This window comes from Chiloscyllium plagiosum, unplaced genomic scaffold (genome assembly GCF_037043375.1).
Source record: "Chiloscyllium plagiosum isolate Xiang-an unplaced genomic scaffold, Cpla_swu_hap1 HiC_scaffold_27, whole genome shotgun sequence".
NCBI classification, from domain to species: Eukaryota; Metazoa; Chordata; class Chondrichthyes; order Orectolobiformes; family Hemiscylliidae; genus Chiloscyllium; species Chiloscyllium plagiosum.
In genome coordinates, this window is record NW_028270165.1 from 35039424 (window position 1) to 35058119 (window position 18696).

General features: G+C 53.1%; 2 protein-coding genes across 6 annotated transcripts in view; one reads left to right on the forward strand and one right to left on the reverse strand.

The window, feature by feature from the left end:
- LOC148143568 (uncharacterized) overlaps window positions 1-18696 on the reverse strand; it is a 262855-nt gene that overhangs the window by 182577 nt on the left and 61582 nt on the right. The gene's annotated exons all lie outside the window — the stretch shown is intronic.
- Window positions 1-18696, forward strand: part of LOC148143574 (uncharacterized) — a 70242-nt gene that overhangs the window by 15951 nt on the left and 35595 nt on the right. For 2 of the 5 annotated variants that reach the window (XM_087974366.1, XM_087974367.1), the window contains exon 2: window positions 16478-18647. The exons of 1 other annotated variant lie outside the window; for it this stretch is intronic. In XM_087974366.1, the coding sequence (XP_087830492.1) occupies window positions 16885-18105 (1221 nt within the window). In that variant the 5' untranslated portion in view covers window positions 16478-16884 and the 3' untranslated portion in view covers window positions 18106-18647. Of the gene's footprint in view, window positions 1-5892; window positions 5991-9506; window positions 9614-16477; window positions 18648-18696 lie in introns of those variants that run through there. 2 more of the 5 variants (XM_087974368.1, XM_087974369.1) reach the window with 2 other exon arrangements.

Below are 18696 nucleotides of genomic sequence, written 5' to 3' on the forward strand. Positions count from 1 at the left end.
GCCTGCGCCTCTCTCGCTCTCTCTGCCTGCCTGCGCCTCTCTCTCTCTCTCTCTGCCTGCCTGCGCCTCTCTCTCTCTCTGCCTGCCTGCGCCTCTCTCTCTCTCTGCCTGCCTGCGCCTCTCTCACTCTCTGCCTGCCTGCGCCTCTCTCACTCTCTGCCTGCCTGCGCCTCTCTCACTCTCTGCCTGCCTGCGCCTCTCTCACTCTCTGCCTGCCTGCGCCTCTCTCACTCTCTGCCTGCCTGCGCCTCTCTCACTCTCTGCCTGCCTGCGCCTCTCTCTCTCTCTGCCTGCCTGCGCCTCTCTCTCTCCCTCTCTGCCTGCCTGCCTGTGCCTCTCTCTCTCTCTCTGCCTGCCTGCGCCTCTCTCTCTCTCTGCCTGCCTGCGCCTCTCTCTCTCTCTGCCTGCCTGCGCCTCTCTCTTTCTCTCTGCCTGCCTGCACGTCTCTCTCTCTCTGCCTGCACCTCTCTCTCTCTCTCTCTGCCTGCCTGCGCCTCTCTCTCTCTCTCTGCCTGCCTGCGCCTCTCTCTCTCTCTGCCTGCCTGCGCCTCTCTCTCTCTCTGCTATGCCTGCGCCTCTCTCTCTCTCTGCCTGCCTGCGCCTCTCTCTCTCTCTGCCTGCACCTCTCTCTCTCTCTCTCTGCCTGCCTGCGCCTCTCTCTCTCTCTCTGCCTGCCTGCGCCTCTCCCTCTCTCTCTCTGCCTGCCTGCGCCTCTCCCTCTCTGCCTGCCTGCGCCTCTCTCTCTCTCTGCCTGCCTGCGCCTCTCTCTCTCTCTCTGCCTGCCTGCGCCTCTCTCTCTCTCTCTGCCTGCCTGCGCCTCTCTCTCTCTCTCTGCCTGCCTGCGCCTCTCTCTCTCTCTCTGCCTGCCTGCGCCTCTCTCTCTCTCTCTGCCTGCCTGCGCCTCTCTCTCTCTCTGCCTGCCTGCGCCTCTCTCTCTCTCTGCCTGCCTGCGCCTCTCTCTCTCTCTGCCTGCCTGCGCCTCTCTCACTCTCTGCCTGCCTGCGCCTCTCTCACTCTCTGCCTGCCTGCGCCTCTCTCACTCTCTGCCTGCCTGCGCCTCTCTCACTCTCTGCCTGCCTGCGCCTCTCTCACTCTCTGCCTGCCTGCGCCTCTCTCACTCTCTGCCTGCCTGCGCCTCTCTCTCTCTCTGCCTGCCTGCGCCTCTCTCTCTCTCTGCCTGCCTGCGCCTCTCTCTCTCTCTGCCTGCGCCTCTCTCTCTCTCTGCCTGCCTGCGCCTCTCTCTCTCTCTCTCTGCCTGCCTGCGCCTCTCTCTCTCTCTCTCTGCCTGCCTGCGCCTCTCTCTCTCTCTCTGCCTGCCTGCGCCTCTCTCTCTCTCTCTCTGCCTGCCTGCGCCTCTCTCTCTCTCTCTCTGCCTGCCTGCGCCTCTCTCTCTCTCTCTCTGCCTGCCTGCGCCTCTCTCTCTCTCTCTCTGCCTGCCTGCGCCTCTCTCTCTCTCTCTCTGCCTGCCTGCCTGCGCCTCTCTCTCTCTCTCTCTGCCTGCCTGCCTGCGCCTCTCTCTCTCTCTCTCTGCCTGCCTGCCTGCGCCTCTCTCTCTCTCTCTCTGCCTGCCTGCCTGCGCCTCTCTCTCTCTCTCTCTGCCTGCCTGCCTGCGCCTCTCTCTCTCTCTGCCTGCCTGCGCCTCTCTCTTTCTCTCTGCCTGCCTGCACGTCTCTCTCTCTCTCTGCCTGCACCTCTCTCTCTCTCTCTGCCTGCCTGCGCCTCTCTCTCTCTCTCTCTCTCTGCCTGCCTGCGCCTCTCTCTCTCTCTCTCTCTCTCTCTGCCTGCCTGCGCCTCTCTCTCTCTGCCTGCCTGCGCCTCTCTCTCTCTCTGCCTGCCTGCGCCTCTCTCTCTCTCTCTGCCTGCCTGCGCCTCTCTCTCTCTCTCTGCCTGCCTGCGCCTCTCTCGCTCTCTCTGCCTGCCTGCGCCTCTCTCTCTCTCTCTCTGCCTGCCTGCGCCTCTCTCTCTCTCTGCCTGCCTGCGCCTCTCTCTCTCTCTGCCTGCCTGCGCCTCTCTCACTCTCTGCCTGCCTGCGCCTCTCTCACTCTCTGCCTGCCTGCGCCTCTCTCACTCTCTGCCTGCCTGCGCCTCTCTCACTCTCTGCCTGCCTGCGCCTCTCTCACTCTCTGCCTGCCTGCGCCTCTCTCACTCTCTGCCTGCCTGCGCCTCTCTCTCTCTCTGCCTGCCTGCGCCTCTCTCTCTCCCTCTCTGCCTGCCTGCCTGTGCCTCTCTCTCTCTCTCTGCCTGCCTGCGCCTCTCTCTCTCTCTGCCTGCCTGCGCCTCTCTCTCTCTCTGCCTGCCTGCGCCTCTCTCTTTCTCTCTGCCTGCCTGCACGTCTCTCTCTCTCTGCCTGCACCTCTCTCTCTCTCTCTCTGCCTGCCTGCGCCTCTCTCTCTCTCTCTGCCTGCCTGCGCCTCTCTCTCTCTCTGCCTGCCTGCGCCTCTCTCTCTCTCTGCTATGCCTGCGCCTCTCTCTCTCTCTGCCTGCCTGCGCCTCTCTCTCTCTCTGCCTGCACCTCTCTCTCTCTCTCTCTGCCTGCCTGCGCCTCTCTCTCTCTCTCTGCCTGCCTGCGCCTCTCCCTCTCTCTCTCTGCCTGCCTGCGCCTCTCCCTCTCTGCCTGCCTGCGCCTCTCTCTCTCTCTGCCTGCCTGCGCCTCTCTCTCTCTCTCTGCCTGCCTGCGCCTCTCTCTCTCTCTCTGCCTGCCTGCGCCTCTCTCTCTCTCTCTGCCTGCCTGCGCCTCTCTCTCTCTCTCTGCCTGCCTGCGCCTCTCTCTCTCTCTCTGCCTGCCTGCGCCTCTCTCTCTCTCTGCCTGCCTGCGCCTCTCTCTCTCTCTGCCTGCCTGCGCCTCTCTCTCTCTCTGCCTGCCTGCGCCTCTCTCACTCTCTGCCTGCCTGCGCCTCTCTCACTCTCTGCCTGCCTGCGCCTCTCTCACTCTCTGCCTGCCTGCGCCTCTCTCACTCTCTGCCTGCCTGCGCCTCTCTCACTCTCTGCCTGCCTGCGCCTCTCTCACTCTCTGCCTGCCTGCGCCTCTCTCTCTCTCTGCCTGCCTGCGCCTCTCTCTCTCTCTCTGCCTGCCTGCCTGCGCCTCTCTCTCTCCCTCTCTGCCTGCCTGCCTGCGCCTCTCTCTCTCTCTCTGCCTGCCTGCGCCTCTCTCTCTCTCTCTGCCTGCCTGCGCCTCTCTCTCTCTCTGCCTGCCTGCGCCTCTCTCTTTCTCTCTGCCTGTCTGCACGTCTCTCTCTCTCTGCCTGCACCTCTCTCTCTCTCTCTCTGCCTGCCTGCGCCTCTCTCTCTCTCTCTCTCTGCCTGCCTGCGCCTCTCTCTCTCTCTGCCTGCCTGCGCCTCTCTCTCTCTCTGCTATGCCTGCGCCTCTCTCTCTCTCTGCCTGCCTGCGCCTCTCTCTCTCTCTCTGCCTGCCTGCGCCTCTCTCTCTCTCTCTGCCTGCCTGTGCCTCTCTCTCTCTGCCTGCCTGCCTGCGCCTCTCTCTCTCTCTCTGCCTGCCTGCGCCTCTCTCTCTCTCTCTGCCTGCCTGCGCCTCTCTCTCTGCCTGCCTGCACCTCTCTCTGTCTCTGCCTGCCTGCGCCTCTCTCTCTCTCTCTGCCTGCCTGCGCCTCTCTCTCTCTCTGCCTGCCTGCGCCTCTCTCTCTCTCTCTCTCTGCCTGCCTGCGCCTCTCTCTCTCTCTCTCTGCCTGCCTGCGCCTCTCTCTCTCTCTGCCTGCCTGCGCCTCTCTCTCTCTCTGCCTGCCTGCGCCTCTCTCTCTCTCTGCCTGCCTGCGCCTCTCTCTCTCTCTCTGCCTGCCTGCGCCTCTCTCTCTCTCTGCCTGCCTGCGCCTCTCTCTCTCTCTGCCTGCCTGCGCCTCTCTCTCTCTCTCTGCCTGCCTGCGCCTCTCTCTCTCTCTGCCTGCCTGCGCCTCTCTCTCTCTGCCTGCCTGCGCCTCTCTCTCTCTCTCTGCCTGCCTGCGCCTCTCTCTCTCTCTGCCTGCCTGCGCCTCTCTCTCTCTCTGCCTGCCTGCGCCTCTCTCTCTCTCTGCCTGCCTGCGCCTCTCTCTCTCTCTCTCTCTCTCTGCCTGCCTGCCTGCGCCTCTCTCTCTCCCTCTCTGCCTGCCTGCCTGCGCCTCTCTCTCTGCCTGCCTGCGCCTCTCTCTCTCTCTGCCTGCCTGCGCCTCTCTCTTTCTCTCTGCCTGCCTGCACGTCTCTCTCTCTGCCTGCCTGCGCCTCTCTCTCTCTCTCTCTGCCTGCCTGCGCCTCTCTCTCTCTCTGCCTGCCTGCGCCTCTCTCTCTCTCTCTGCCTGCCCGCGCCTCTCTCTCTCTGCCTGCCTGCGCCTCTCTCTCTCTCTCTCTCTGCCTACCTGCGCCTCTCTCTCTCTCTGCCTGCCCGCGCCTCTCTCTCTCTCTGCCTGCCCGCGCCTCTCTCTCTCTCTCTGCCTGCCCGCGCCTCTCTCTCTCTCTGCCTGCCCGCGCCTCTCTCTCTCTCTGCCTGCCCGCGCCTCTCTCTCTCTCTGCCTGCCCGCGCCTCTCTCTCTCTCTCTGCCTGCCCGCGCCTCTCTCTCTCTCTGCCTGCCCGCGCCTCTCTCTCTCTCTGCCTGCCCGCGCCTCTCTCTCTCTCTGCCTGCCCGCGCCTCTCTCTCTCTCTCTGCCTGCCCGCGCCTCTCTCTCTCTCTGCCTGCCCGCGCCTCTCTCTCTCTCTGCCTGCCCGCGCCTCTCTCTCTCTCTGCCTGCCCGCGCCTCTCTCTCTCTCTGCCTGCCCGCGCCTCTCTCTCTCTCTCTGCCTGCCCGCGCCTCTCTCTCTCTCTGCCTGCCCGCGCCTCTCTCTCTCTCTGCCTGCCCGCGCCTCTCTCTCTCTCTGCCTGCCCGCGCCTCTCTCTCTCTCTGCCTGCCCGCGCCTCTCTCTCTCTCTGCCTGCCCGCGCCTCTCTCTCTCTCTGCCTGCCCGCGCCTCTCTCTCTCTGCCTGCCCGCGCCTCTCTCTCTCTCTGCCTGCCCGCGCCTCTCTCTCTCTCTGCCTGCCCGCGCCTCTCTCTCTCTCTGCCTGCCCGCGCCTCTCTCTCTCTCTGCCTGCCCGCGCCTCTCTCTCTCTCTGCCTGCCCGCGCCTCTCTCTCTCTCTGCCTGCCCGCGCCTCCCTCTCTCTCTCTCTCTCTCTGCCTGCCCGCGCCTCTCTCTCTCTCTCTCTCTGCCTGCCTGCGCCCCTCTCTCTCTCTCTCTCTCTGCCTGCCTGCGCCCCTCTCTCTCTCTCTCTCTCTCTGCCTGCCTGCGCCCCTCTCTCTCTCTCTCTCTCTGCCTGCCTGCGCCTCTCTCTCTCTCTGCCTGCGCCTCTCTCTCTCTCTCTCTGCCTGCCTGCGCCTCTCTCTCTCTCTCTCTCTCTGCCTGCCTGCGCCTCTCTCTCTCTCTCTCTCTCTCTCTGCCTGCCTGCGCCTCTCTCTCTCTCTCTCTCTCTCTGCCTGCCTGCGCCTCTCTCTCTCTCTCTCTCTCTCTGCCTGCCTGCGCCTCTCTCTCTCTCTCTCTGCCTGCCTGCGCCTCTCTCTCTCTCTCTCTCTGCCTGCCTGCGCCTCTCTCTCTCTCTCTCCCTCTGCCTGCCTGCGCCTCTCTCTGTCTCTGCCCGCCTATGCCCCCCTGCGTGCCTCTCTCTCTCTTTCTCTTTCTCTCTCTCTCTCTGCCTGCGCCCCTCTCTCTCTGCCTAGCTGCGTCCCTCTCTCTCTGCCCACCTATGCCCCCCTCTGCCTGCGCGCCTCTCTCTCTCTGCCTGTCTGCGCGTCTCTCTCTCTGTAACACTCTTCAGCTTTCTACATGTCTCAGTTAATAGTTGCCCAATGTGTCCTGTATGCCAAATTCATTCATGTCTGGACATCCTGAAGCGAGCAATTATACTTCAGATTTCTACTCGCCAATTAAATCTAACATTGGGCACTCAAACAGATCGGGGGCACCTTGAAGCATGCCACGGACCTCAGTGTGGGTCCTGGGCTTATCAAATAGGGTTTCACCTCTCGTAACCCTGGGGTAAGCAAATTCATTATTACTAACTTTGTAAAGCACAAGTGCTCTCAGCAACATAACGTCAGGACACTAGGACCCTGTTGAGTTCTCTCACTAGTATCTTGTGACTGAGTAGGGAGAATTGTATCATCATTTCTAACAGCATTTTTGTCCCTGGCCAGCTTTCCCCTTTATTTTGGACACAACAAAAGCAGCAACCACCCTCTATATTTCATCTCTCAAAGGATATCGGTCGGTGACCTGGCAGGACCCGGGTATCTCCTGCCTGACTCGCCAACTGTGGGGGATGGAAATAAAGGCCCATGTCAGGAAAGAATTTGTTTATCAGGAAGCAGTACAGCTGCAAGGCCAACCGTCTCCGCTGAGCCTGGGAAACACAAGCTTTAGCAAGCAGACACTAAGCTGAGATTCAAAATGGTTTCCAGGCTTTAATATGTGACAAAATGGCTGACCCAAATCTAACAATTCTCCCACATCATCGCAGGGAATAAAACAAGAAAAATGAAACAAAATTAGAAATAAGTAGGGGATCATGCTTAATGTTTGTTCATTACAAAGTAAACAAGAAATAACAGTCTCCCAGGATTCGTATGGTGCCCTACTTGAGAAATTCTGTCCAACAAGTTTAATTGGAAGCAGTAGCTTTCGGAGTGCAGCTCCTTCATCAGGGGATTGTGGAATATAAAATTGTAAGACACAGAATTTATAGCAACAGTTTATAGTGTGATGTAACTGAAACTATATATTGAAAAAGACCTGGATTGTTTGTTAAGTCTCTCATCTGTTCGAATGACCATGATAGTTTCAGTTCTTTCAAATGTAAATCACAAAACCTTTTAAAATAGTTAAATCCTCAAGTGAACTTTACCAATTAGTGTCGTGTCAGTCCAGATAATGTATTGAAGGTGTGAGCTCCCCTGTGTGAGACTGTCTGTGGCACAATGGTTAAACTGATTTACAGAATCTTACATAGAGTCATGCAGTTTTTGAGCAAAGTAAGACATAATTCTGCAAGTACGAATTCACCCAACAAATTTGTGCGTGTGTGTGTGTATGGGGGGGGGGGGATGTATATTTGTAGATACATTCTATGTGCATTTTTTTTTAAGGAAAAATTTGCAGGCAGTCAATACATGTAACAGTTTGTAAATTCGACTTTGGAAACAGAATCAGTCTCACTCAAGATTGGGATACAGGCAGACTCTGACCTCACACCTTTAATGCATTGTCTGAGCTGAGATGTGAGCTTTTGCTATAAAACCTTGTTATCTCGAGAAGGTGACAACAAGAAGTTCTGGGGTTTACATTGTAATGATATCTGCAACCTATTTGAAAAGGTGGAAGACTTAACAATCTAGGTTTGTTCAATATACCATTTCAGTGGCAGGACACTGGAATGTTTTGATCTAAATTGTGTCTTAGGATCTTATCCTCCACAACCACCTGATGAAGAGGCAGCACTCCAAAAGTTACTGCTTCCAAAGAAGCCTGTTGGACTACAACCTGGACTTGTGTGATTCTAGAATCTGGTTTCTAGTATCTGCAGTCCTTGTTTTTACCGAGTTGATTTTAACCCTACAGCGAATCCTCTTGCAAGGATGCCTGCCTTGAAGAAGTTTTCCTCCTCTCTCTACAAGAATCTCAAGGAATCCCTCTCCCACTGCAACTTCCAGGTCATTTCCTCTGCCCTGAAGCTCTTCAACCATGTCCTGAAACAGACTTGCTACCACAGCCACATTTGCTTCCTCAGTGCTTGTCTCCGTAACCAACTCATCCTACACAGATTCCGGACCACCTTTAAACCAGCAGAGTTCGGATCCGAACAGGCCATTCCATCCTCCTGTCTGACCTATCACCTTCATCCCCACCCCTATTCATCCATTGTACTCTTTGCTACCTTCCCCCACCCTCCTCCCTGACCTATCCCCTCCATCCCCACTCCCATTCACCTAATGTACTCTACGCTACTTTCTCCCCAACCCCACCCTCCTCTCATTTATCTCTCCACCCTGCAGGCTCTATTCCTGATGAAGGACGTTTTCCTGAAACATCGATTTTCCTGCTCCTCGGATGCTGCCTGAACTGCTGTGCTTTTCCAGAAACGTCAAAAGTGGATTGGCCATGTTGAATTACCCATAGTGCCCAGGGATGTGCATGTTAGGGTGGATTGGCCATGCTAAATTACCCATAGTGCTGTGAGAAACGAACCCCACTTAATCAATAATTTTCAGTCCGAGTCAAAAAGTTCTGAAGCAGCACATTTATTCAAACATCTTGCAAGATGGGTGGCTGTATGAAGAGAGACATACCCGACAGTAAAATACAGAGTGTTTTATACTTTTCTGAGGGCTCTCTCGACACCCCTACACTGAGCAATAAACCTATTATGAGTGTCTATTTCATTCTATCCCTTTATCTGGTGATTACTTGCACCCGTTATTCCTTCATTTGGTAATTCCCTGCACCCAAGCCTAAGCCTATCATACTTATTAATTAATTTGTTTGTTTTTCTTGTTTTTCTTTAAATCTGCCTTATTTGGCTGTCCTTGTTCGTTACAGCCTTCCTGTTATTTTGTCCAGTTCCTCTTATCTTATCGAACCGTCTCACTTCTGAGATCATCCTTTAATATCTTGATAGTCCAAAAAGCGGACTTACAAACTATGAGCTTATTGCGAAATGCCCCTGCTGCCCTTTTTTTTTGTGGTCAGCTACAAGTAATTTCCTTGCTTAAAACTATTTCTTAAAAGACCCTTTACCTTCTTTAAAATCAACGTACACCTGACAACCTGAAATTTATCTCTCTCAACCCCAACCCCAACCCCGCGCCCCTCTCATTTATTTCTCCACCCTGCAGGCACTCTGCCTCTATTCCTGATGAAGGGCTTTTGTGCGAAACGTCAATTTTCCTGCTCCTCGTATGCTGCCTGAACTGCTGTGCTTTTCCAGTACCACTCTAATCTAAAGTGGATTGGCCATGCTGAAATACCCATAGTGCCTAGGGATGTGCACGTGAGGGTGAATTGGCCATGCTATATTATCCATAGTGCCTAGGGATGTGGAGGTTAGGGTGAATTGGCTGTGCTAAACTACCCATAAGCGCCCAGGGATGTGCAGGTTAGGGTGGATTGGCCATGCTAAATTACCTGTAGTGCCCAGGGGTGTGCAGGTTAGGGTGGATTGGCCATGCTAAATTAGGCATAATGTGCAGGTAAGGTGCATGATTCAGGGTTAAATGTAGGGGAGTGGGAGTGGGTGTGGGTGGGTGACCCTTGGGAGGTTCGGTGAGGCCGAGTGGCCTGCTTCCACACTGTGGGGATTCTCAGAAGGGAGGGGTTTTTTTGGAAAGTGTTTTCTCGTCCTCGTCTGCTGCAGGCGTGGCGCATGCACGGTGCGGCGGCCCGCTGTTGGCCATGCCCCGCCCCTTCAGCTGTCACTTTTCCTCGCCCCGCCCCTAGTTTCTTTGTGACGTCACAACGCGGAAGTGGCCCTGTCAGTTTCAAAGTGAATCTCCCGCCCTCCTGACGACTCTTCATCCTGGGAGGGAGACAGAGATGGGTGGAGGGTAAATTGGTCACTTGTAGCAACGAGAGTGAATGCAGAGAGGGAGCAGACTCCGCAAACTCAGGTATGTGTCTTAGTTAGCCAGGTGGGGAGGGACTGAAGGATAGAGATTGGGAAGTGGGAGGGCTGGATATCTTTTCTGTTTTTATTTTTAAAATGCACCCGATTCCCACCAATAACTGCAACAGGTACAAGTACAGCACATGCAATATTCCTCATTGCAGCTTCAAGCAAGTTTTGCATCCTCTGTTCTTCCTCCACTTTGGCTCCGCACATTCAGCTTCTTTCCCTCATCCACGTTCCTCCCCCCCCTCCCCCCCCCCGCCGGCCTGATATTCCAAGCTGACCCGCAAAAGATCGGTTTGTCCCTCCATTCTTTCCCGGTGGCGCCCATTACTCTTGTCTATTTCTTGCCTTATCCAGCCTTGTGCGTGAACAAAGTGTTAGCGTATATCCTCTTTCACTGCCAGCTGCTTCCTTGTTTCCGAAAGCAACATTTCCTCCCATTTTTCGCCGACACTGAGCCTTCTGACCTCCTTGATTGTGTTTTTTTTTGTTTTTGCAGAAGCAGGAAACAGATGATTATAACTTTGTACGAGCATATCTAGCTTAACCTACACCCCCTCCCCTCACAGCACCTTATCTGTTTGTCTGTAACATCTACCATTGTTGGCAGGCACATTTCATGTATGCACATTTTAGCTAATACAAAAGCAATTATATATTTCCTTCACATAGCTTTCATTCTTGTTAACTCCACTCTTGGCTGAAACAATTATACCCTGGCGTTAGTTCATTTACCTTGCAGAAGCAATTATGGTTGCAGAAGTAACACTGCTTTACCTATATCCCACAGGGGTGACCCTACAACCTTGTATAAAATAATATGGGGCATGGCAAGGGTAAATAGACAAGATCTTTGATCTGGGATTGCTCATAGGTTTAGGGTGAGATTTAAAAGAAACCGAAGGGGCAACTCCTAAATACAGAGGGTGGTGTGTGTAAAGAATGAGCTGCCAGAGGAAGTGGTGGCTGCTGGTACAATTACAACCTCTAAAAGGTATATGAATGGGTATATATTGGGAAGCATTTAGAGGGATATGGGCCAAGTGCTGGCAAATGGGACTAGATTGATTTAGGATATCTGGTCAGCATGGACTGAAGGGACTGTTTCTGTGCTGTACATCTGTGATTCTGGCTTGCCACGAATGTTTGTCACATCTGTATGTTCAGTTTCTCCCTGGTGTTGGTGTTAACGCCTTGTTGTCTTATTTTGCTCCCCACATCCTGGGGACATTAACGATTTCCTATCTGGTTGTTCTGATCTGGACTGCCGTCCGGATCTTCAGATTTCTGGGATTGGTCAATAAACACACCTGGAAGTGACTTTGTCAATCATACAAGCAATAGTTTATTCTTTGATATGGCTGGGTCGGTAGACTCTGATCAGCCCAGAAGGATTAGATTAATTCCCAACAGTGTGGAAACAGGCCCTTCGGCCCAACCAGTCCACACCGATCCTCTGAAGAGTAGCCCAGCCAGACCCATCTCCCTCTAACTAATGCACCTAACATTATGGGCAGTTTAGCATAGGCAATTCACCAAACCTGCACATCTTTGGATTGTGGGAGGAAACCCACGCAGACATGGGGAGAATGTGCATACTCCACACAACCAGCCCCCTGAGGCTGGAAGCGAACCTGGGACCCTGGTGCTGTGAGGCAGCAGCGCTAATCACTGGGCCACCGATGAGTACTCCCAGAGTGCCAAAAGAATCCGCCAACTTTTACAGAGTTTGTATAGAACTTATGTACATTGTTTAGAGTCAGACATTGAGCATGATCACATAGTAACAACCAATCAGATCCCGCAAGGTCCTCATGCATTTTTGTCTTAGCCTAGGGCGTCACGGTGGCTCAGTGGTTAGCACAGCTGCCTCACAATACCAGGGTCCCAGGTTCGATTCCAGCCTTGGGTGACCGTCTGTGTGAAGTTTGCACATTCTCCCCGTGTCTGCGTGGGTTTCCTCTGGGTGCTCCGGTTTCCTCCCAGAGTCCAAAGATGTGCAGGTCAGGTGTATTGGCCATGCTAAATTGCCCATGGTGTTAGGTGCATTCGTCAGAGGGAAAATGGTTCTGGGTGGGTTACTCTTTGGAGGGTCAGTGTGGACTGGTTGGGCCAAAGGGCCTGTTTCAAACTGTAGGGAATCTAATCTAATCTATCATAATTTCTTGTAGACAACTTGTTCTTGGAATCGTATTTGTCGTGTCTGGTGGTTAGGATTAAACTGTTACTTCTGCGATTGATGGTTAGGTTCAAATTTGCAATTTCTTTTCACTGGATTGACATCAGTCTGTGGTTTCTTGTTTGTTCTGAGTCGTGAGTATCTGCCTGACTCAGTCCCACTGAGTTAGCCAAGCAGAAGCCATTTTGTCCGACCTCCCATGTTAAAGTGGAGATTTGAGGTGGCCCTCAGGAATCCTTTGAGAACTCAGACCTGTAAAGCATCTCTCTTGGTTTGTCCTGGAGATCATACTCTTTGGAAGCCTGGAATAAAAATCTCTCATCATAAAGTCCCAAAATGCAATTCAATTCAATCCCTAGTAGATAAGCACTAAGAGTTAATTCTCTATGGGATTCAACAGCCTCAGCCCTAAAATGGTCTCTCTCTCTCGTGTCCTTTTGAACTCTCAAGACAGCAAAGATTTATTTTGTGAATGCCCCGCTTGCAAGAGGTAGTAAGAATCCATTATAATGGACAAGATCCACCCATTAATTACACAGCTATAGATAGTACCGAGTCTTGTTTCAGGGTCAGATTCAAAGACTATCATTCATTTCACAAGGGAACGGCTGTAAATGTTATCACTTGGTGTCCTGTTCACACAGATTCACCGATGATAAAGTAAACGTTCTTAATTGCCTTACAGCATCTTGTTATTGCTTGGTGAGCCCAGGTGTCCCTCTCTTTAAGTTCTCTCCTCTTTCTGAGCCTTCCTGCCTGTTTGTTTTCTAGTGCAGTAAATGTATTCAATAATTCAGCATTACATTTTAGTCTGAATGTTTAAAGACAAGTTTTAAGGCTATAGACTTTATCACCCAGATGCACACACCCTCATTCCTCCCTTTGATTGCACCGCGATCACTGAAAGAGAAGGCTCGTCCAAACAAATGCCCTTCAAGGTGGTCCTGCCATCAACATCCTGCAGAGCGGCACCACCGTCCTCGCAGCTCATCTGGTCATATTTATCATCGCCATCGACACGTGTGGGTGAACCATCGGATCGCAAAAGCAGGATCTTCGGGGCAAATCTATATCACTAAGGGACCTCATAAGCCGAGCAATACCAATACCGACAAACAGACATAGCTAAATTGCTAAGCCAATTGTACCATGAGCCCGATCTGCAGTTTCCCCAACTGGTCCCTCAGTCATTCTGTCAAGGAATACCTGGATCTCTTCTTTTATCTTAGTTAATATTGCCAGTGAGATCGGGAATGCCCATAGTGCATTTATCTTGGACAATGGTGCAGACCTCGCCCTCCCGGACGAGTATATAGTCTAAGGCATACCGATTCTGCATAGAGTAAAGACACAGGTCTGATAATCCCAGTTTACTCTGTTCCAGAGCCTCTTTAGTCTTATTTCCTTGAATGGTCAGGCCGCAAAAGAGGGAATTGCGGTTCTGTTGACTTGTCACCCCTGCCGATCCTTCCAACCCCAGGGTATTCTGGATTCCCCAGCCTATCGGGTGTCCTGTATTGTCACGCAGTCCCTTGGGATCCTTCCAGTTGGAGCAAGGTTGGCTGACACCGACCGCTGCATCCTCCTCAGATGGAGGTTCCATCGACTTGTCCACTGGCCAGGACAAGGTACTGTTGTGGGAACAAGGACTCCGATAGTGACCTTATGAAGGACATCTTTGCCATCCAGGACAAGGAAATTGGTAGCTTTACCTTAGCTGAAGAAATAATAGTCTGGTTTGGTGTATATTAGGGAGAGTTTGTCAAACTAGATTACTGAAATGTTACAGCAGGGGGTCTGGTCAGGTCTACAGGAGTAAAGGGTCGACGTTTTGCAAGAGGAGTTGCTTGAGCGCTGTAAAAATGGGCCAAGTGACTCGAGCACTCGCACTGTATAGGAGACAATGGTCCTCAGCATGCTGTTCCCATTGGGCTCTCCCTCAGCTCTATTGTACATGGTCTTGGTGACAGTATCAGATTCTGAAAAGATTCTATAAATGCGCAAGGGAAGGATTCCGTTCCAGGTCCATGTGCCGCATAAGGCCTGCTGTACCCCAGCCAGTGTTACACCAGCTGTTTGTATACACAGACCCGAGGTATTGGAAAGTGATATTTCTCTTCGCAGGGTCGACAGTAGGAAGTCTGACGAATAGAATGGAATCGGGGACTGGGGACAGGGCAAGTAAGTCATCTACCGATAGAGAGGAGTAACATACTACTGCCTCTGGGGTGAAGAGCGTTCTGTGGGCCTGTATAAATAAGTTGTTTGTGGATTGAGGAGTTTCCCCTATCAGGCTTCCCTTTTCTCGAGTTGGCCCGTCCTGCAAAAAGGGATGGTGTTCCTGGGCGTCCTTAAAATATTTACCATAATAACGGGGTTGATCATTTTTATCCTCACTAGGCTTGCGTCTGCAGGTAAAATAAAAAAAACATGGTAACGACATGGTAACTCCCACTGATTTCTACTGGCCAGATGGACCATCTGGTCTTTTTCATGTAAGAGTCCATTGCAATAATCAATCGTCATCACGTTCCACACGTCAAAGGCATCTGGTCCGGTGCACTGGACGACATCTCCTCAGCATGGGTGGTGGATAATCTCTGATCATTCCTGGTCGCATCCATACTTAGTGGCTTTCCCCATCAGGATGTTGTACGTGATCAGAAAGGTGAGGAGATAGGCGATCCCCTACATGTCCCTCCTCTTAGTTCAAGTATCTGTAATAAGATTAACATTAGAACAGCAGCAAGATTCAAAAACCCAACCGGACAGGGTCCACTCCTTTTGTTGGGATTCCAGGATTCTCTCCTCCTCTTCTCCCCTTTTGATTTGGTGCGGTCAATCAATTTACAATGGTGCAGTTGCACCCAAGCTGAGCGCCCAGTGACTGTGACCGCCATAGGGGTGGGAAGTAAAACCTGGAAGGGGCCATCGCAACGAGGTTGGAAACCTTTGCCAGTCCAGTTCTTGACGAGCACCAACGAACCAGGCTCTACCCGTGACGAGGCTGAAAGGGAGGGAACATTGCTGTAGGCCGCACGCTCCTGGGAGTGAAAGGCACACATAACATTGGTTAGAGCAAGAACATAACCAATGATTGCTTTGGTCATGTGGTGGAAGTGGACTCAGAAGGGAGCCGAATCGTTCCAAGGGGTACGGAGGCAGTGACCAGAGAAACTCTCAGCTGGAGACAGTCGTGTCTTGCCCACAGACATGGATCGCATCTGGAATAAGGCCACAGGGATTAGCATAACCAGGAGAGGCCACACTCTGCCATTAATTTGGCAAGTTTAGTCTTGCATCTGGTTAAAACATTCAACAATGCCGGCCGCCTGAGGATGATAAGCACCATGCAGTTGCCGACAAATACAAAGCTGGGAACAGAGTTCTCCGTTAATATTACCTACAAAATGTGGTCCATTGTCCAAGCCAATGCACGCAGGTATACTGAAGCAGGGAATTATTTCCTTAAACAAAATCTTCGCCACAGTCTCAGCAGTAGCGTTAGGAGGAGGTTAGGCTTCAATCCACTTACAAAAGACATCAGCAATAAGCAAAACACATTTATAGCAACTCAACTCATTTCTACAACTCAATGAAGTCCAGTTGAAGTGTCTCCAAGGGACCCTCCAGCAAGGGAGTTCTCGTAGAGATACTTGAACTAAGATGTGGGGGATCGCCTACCCACTGACCTGTTTGATCACGTACAACATCCTGATCGGGAAAGCCACTGACTGAGTATCGATGCGATCTGGAATGATCTGAGATTATCCTGGTGTCATTTGGTGCACCAGATCAGACGCTTTCAACATGGAGTCGCTTGAGCGATGGCGTGAGCTGCCAGAGGAAGTGGTGGGTGCTGATACGATGACAAGTGAAAAGGCTCCTGGATGGGCATATGAATATGAAGGGTTCAGATGGGTCAGGGCCAAGTGATAGCAAATGCGACTGGAGTCATAGAGATGTACAGCACAGAAACAGACCCTTCGGTCCAACCCGTCCTTGCTGACAAGATTGCCAACCCAATTTAGTCCCAGCTGCCAGCACCCGGCCCATATAGGGGCCAAGTGATGGCAAACGTGACTAGATTAATTTAGGAAATCTGGGCAGGTTGGGCCAAAGGGTCTGTTTCCGTGCTGTGTGACTCTAATTGTCTTCAGTGAAAGCAGAAGTGTGGTTGTGAAGGCTGGACTTTCAGAGCATGCTTTGCCCTGACTGGGAGCAGAAGAGTTTGACTGAAGTGTGTCGGTGTTAATGCCTTGATGTCTCATTTTGCTCCCACCTTCTCTGGGTCATTAACCATTTTGTGTCTGGTCCTTCCTCAAGAAGCTGCGTTGCAGGTTTACCCTGAATTGACACTTTTTTTTGCTTCCCAAAATCAGACCTGCTCACTCTCAGCTGGATCCCAGTGTTGTGAAAGATATTAACTTTCAGGTGGAGGTATCCAAAATTCAGAGAGATGTCAGTCTTGATGTTTTTGCTTTTTCTACCCCTGTCAGATCCTGAATCAGCACCTACAGGGGAATTAGTTAGAGCGGAGTGAGAACAGAGGGGGAAGAGAGTGTGGGATGGTACTTTCAATTTTGTGGAACAACAAAAGAATATTCCACAGCAAGTATAATTGCTTGTTCTGAATTTCTACCCTGCACTGACAGTGATGACTTTTGTAATCTCTTTTTGCAGAGTATTTGAAAATCTGAAGAGGGAAGTTTCAAAATCAACGGATGAAGGGCTTATGCCCGAAACATTGACTCTCCTGCTCCTTGGATGCTGCCTGACCTGCTGTGCTTTTCCAGCGCCACATTTTTCGACTGACTCTCCAGTGTCTGCAGTCCTCACTTTGATGTCAATGTCTGACAGTCACACAATCCATCGGGACCACAACGATTTTTGACTGTGATTTCTGTGAGAGGGATCAACGCTTTTTGGTTCCTGTTTGAGGACGTTTTCAGCATCAGTGGGACTGGACGAGAGACCCCACTGTTGCAGCGCACTGTGCGTGGAGCCTGAAACAGTTATACGGCCTGGAAAGGGGATTTCACGGCAGGGAGGGGCTCTACACTTGTTTGTGTGCAGCTGAAGCTGTGGCCATGGAGAAACCTGAGGAATCCCGCCCTGTGGAGGAACCGTGGAAGTGTGGCGACTGTGGGAAAGGCTTCCGTGTCCCGTCTGCCCTGGAGACTCATCAGCGCAGTCACACCGGGGAGAGGCCATTCCCCTGCACCGACTGCGGGAAGGCCTTCAGACATTCCTCCCACCTGTTGGCCCACCAGCAGAACCACACAGGGGAGAGGCCCTTCAGCTGCCCTGAGTGCGGGAAGGCCTTCAGCAATTCCTCCACCCTGCTGACCCACCAGCGCACCCACACCGGGGAGAGGCCGTTCACCTGCCCTGAGTGTGGGAAGGCCTTCAGCAATTCCTCCACCCTGCTGACCCACCAGCGCATCCACACGAGGGAGAGGCCGTTCACCTGCTCTCAGTGCGGGAAGGGCTTCACCTGCTCCTCTCACCTGCGGAGCCACGAGCGGGTCCACACTGGGGAGAGGCCCTTCAGCTGCCCCGAGTGCTGGAAGGCCTTCAGCACTTCCTCCAACCTGCTGACCCACCAGCATGTCCACACGGGGGAGAGGCCGTTCACCTGCTCTCAGTGCGGCAAGGGCTTCACCTGCTCCTCCACCCTGAAGAGCCACCAGCGGGTCCACACGGGGGAGAGGCCCTTCAGCTGCCCAGAGTGCAGGAAGGCCTTTACCCAGGTCTCCACACTGCTGACCCATCAGCGGGTCCACACGGGGAAGAGGCCCTTCAGCTGCACCGAGTGTGGGAAAGCCTTCAGCACTTCCTCCAACCTGCTGTCCCACCAGCATGTCCACACAGGGGAGAGGCCCTTCAGCTGCCCAGAGTGCGGGAAGGCCTTTACCCGGGTCTCCACACTGCTGAGGCACCAGCGTGTCCACACAGGGGAGAAGCCCTTCAACTGCATCGAGTGTGGGAAGGCCTTCAGCACTTCCTCCACCCTGCTGACCCACCAGCATGTCCACACTGGGGAGAGGCCGTTCACCTGCTCTCAGTGCGGGAAGGGCTTCACCTGCTCCTCCAACCTCCAGACCCATCAGCGGGTCCACACCGGGGAGAGGCCCTTCAGCTGCCCCGAATGTGGGAAGGCCTTTAACCAGGCCTCCCACCTGCTGATCCACCAGCAGGTCCACACTGGGGAGAGGCCGTTCATCTGCTCTCAGTGCAGGAAGGGCTTCACCCGCTCCTGCAACCTGCGGAAGCACCAGCGAGTTCACTTGCCATCGCAGGGGGATTGAAGGAGTGACGGCCGAGTGCCATTATCGATTGGAATATCAACCCGGTTCCGGGGACTCCCGGGTTCGAATCCTGCCACGACAGATGGCAGAGGGAGGGGGTGGTGCGGGGGAGAAAGCCCCCATCTGATTCCCTCTCTCCCTTGTTAGGGAAGGGAACCGCCATTGTGGGAAAGGATTCACTCAGTCGTTCCAGCTGCATCCTTTACCCGGTCTGGCCTACACGTGACCCCACACCCACAGCAGTCTGGTTGACTCTACACTGCCCCTTCCTGGCAAAGGAGTGGGGAGAAACTTACTTGGAGACAGGGTATGGGTTGAAATTGCTGAGTGAGGCAATACTTCCTCCGGGTTACGGCTGTACCAAGGATCCAATTACAAAGGGACAACTTGGTGCTGGCAGTAAAGACAGTGAGGGGGGTGGGACAGGGGAGGTGTGGTGTGTGCACTTTCACCTTGAGCTGTTCAAAAAGCAACTGCTTTTTCTCTGCCTTTTTGCAGGGGAATCTGAAACTGTAACAAAGTTGGGTTGCAATAAAGGTTACCTGAACTTCCCACCGGGCTCAGACTCTCATTGAAAGCTTTGAGCTCCAA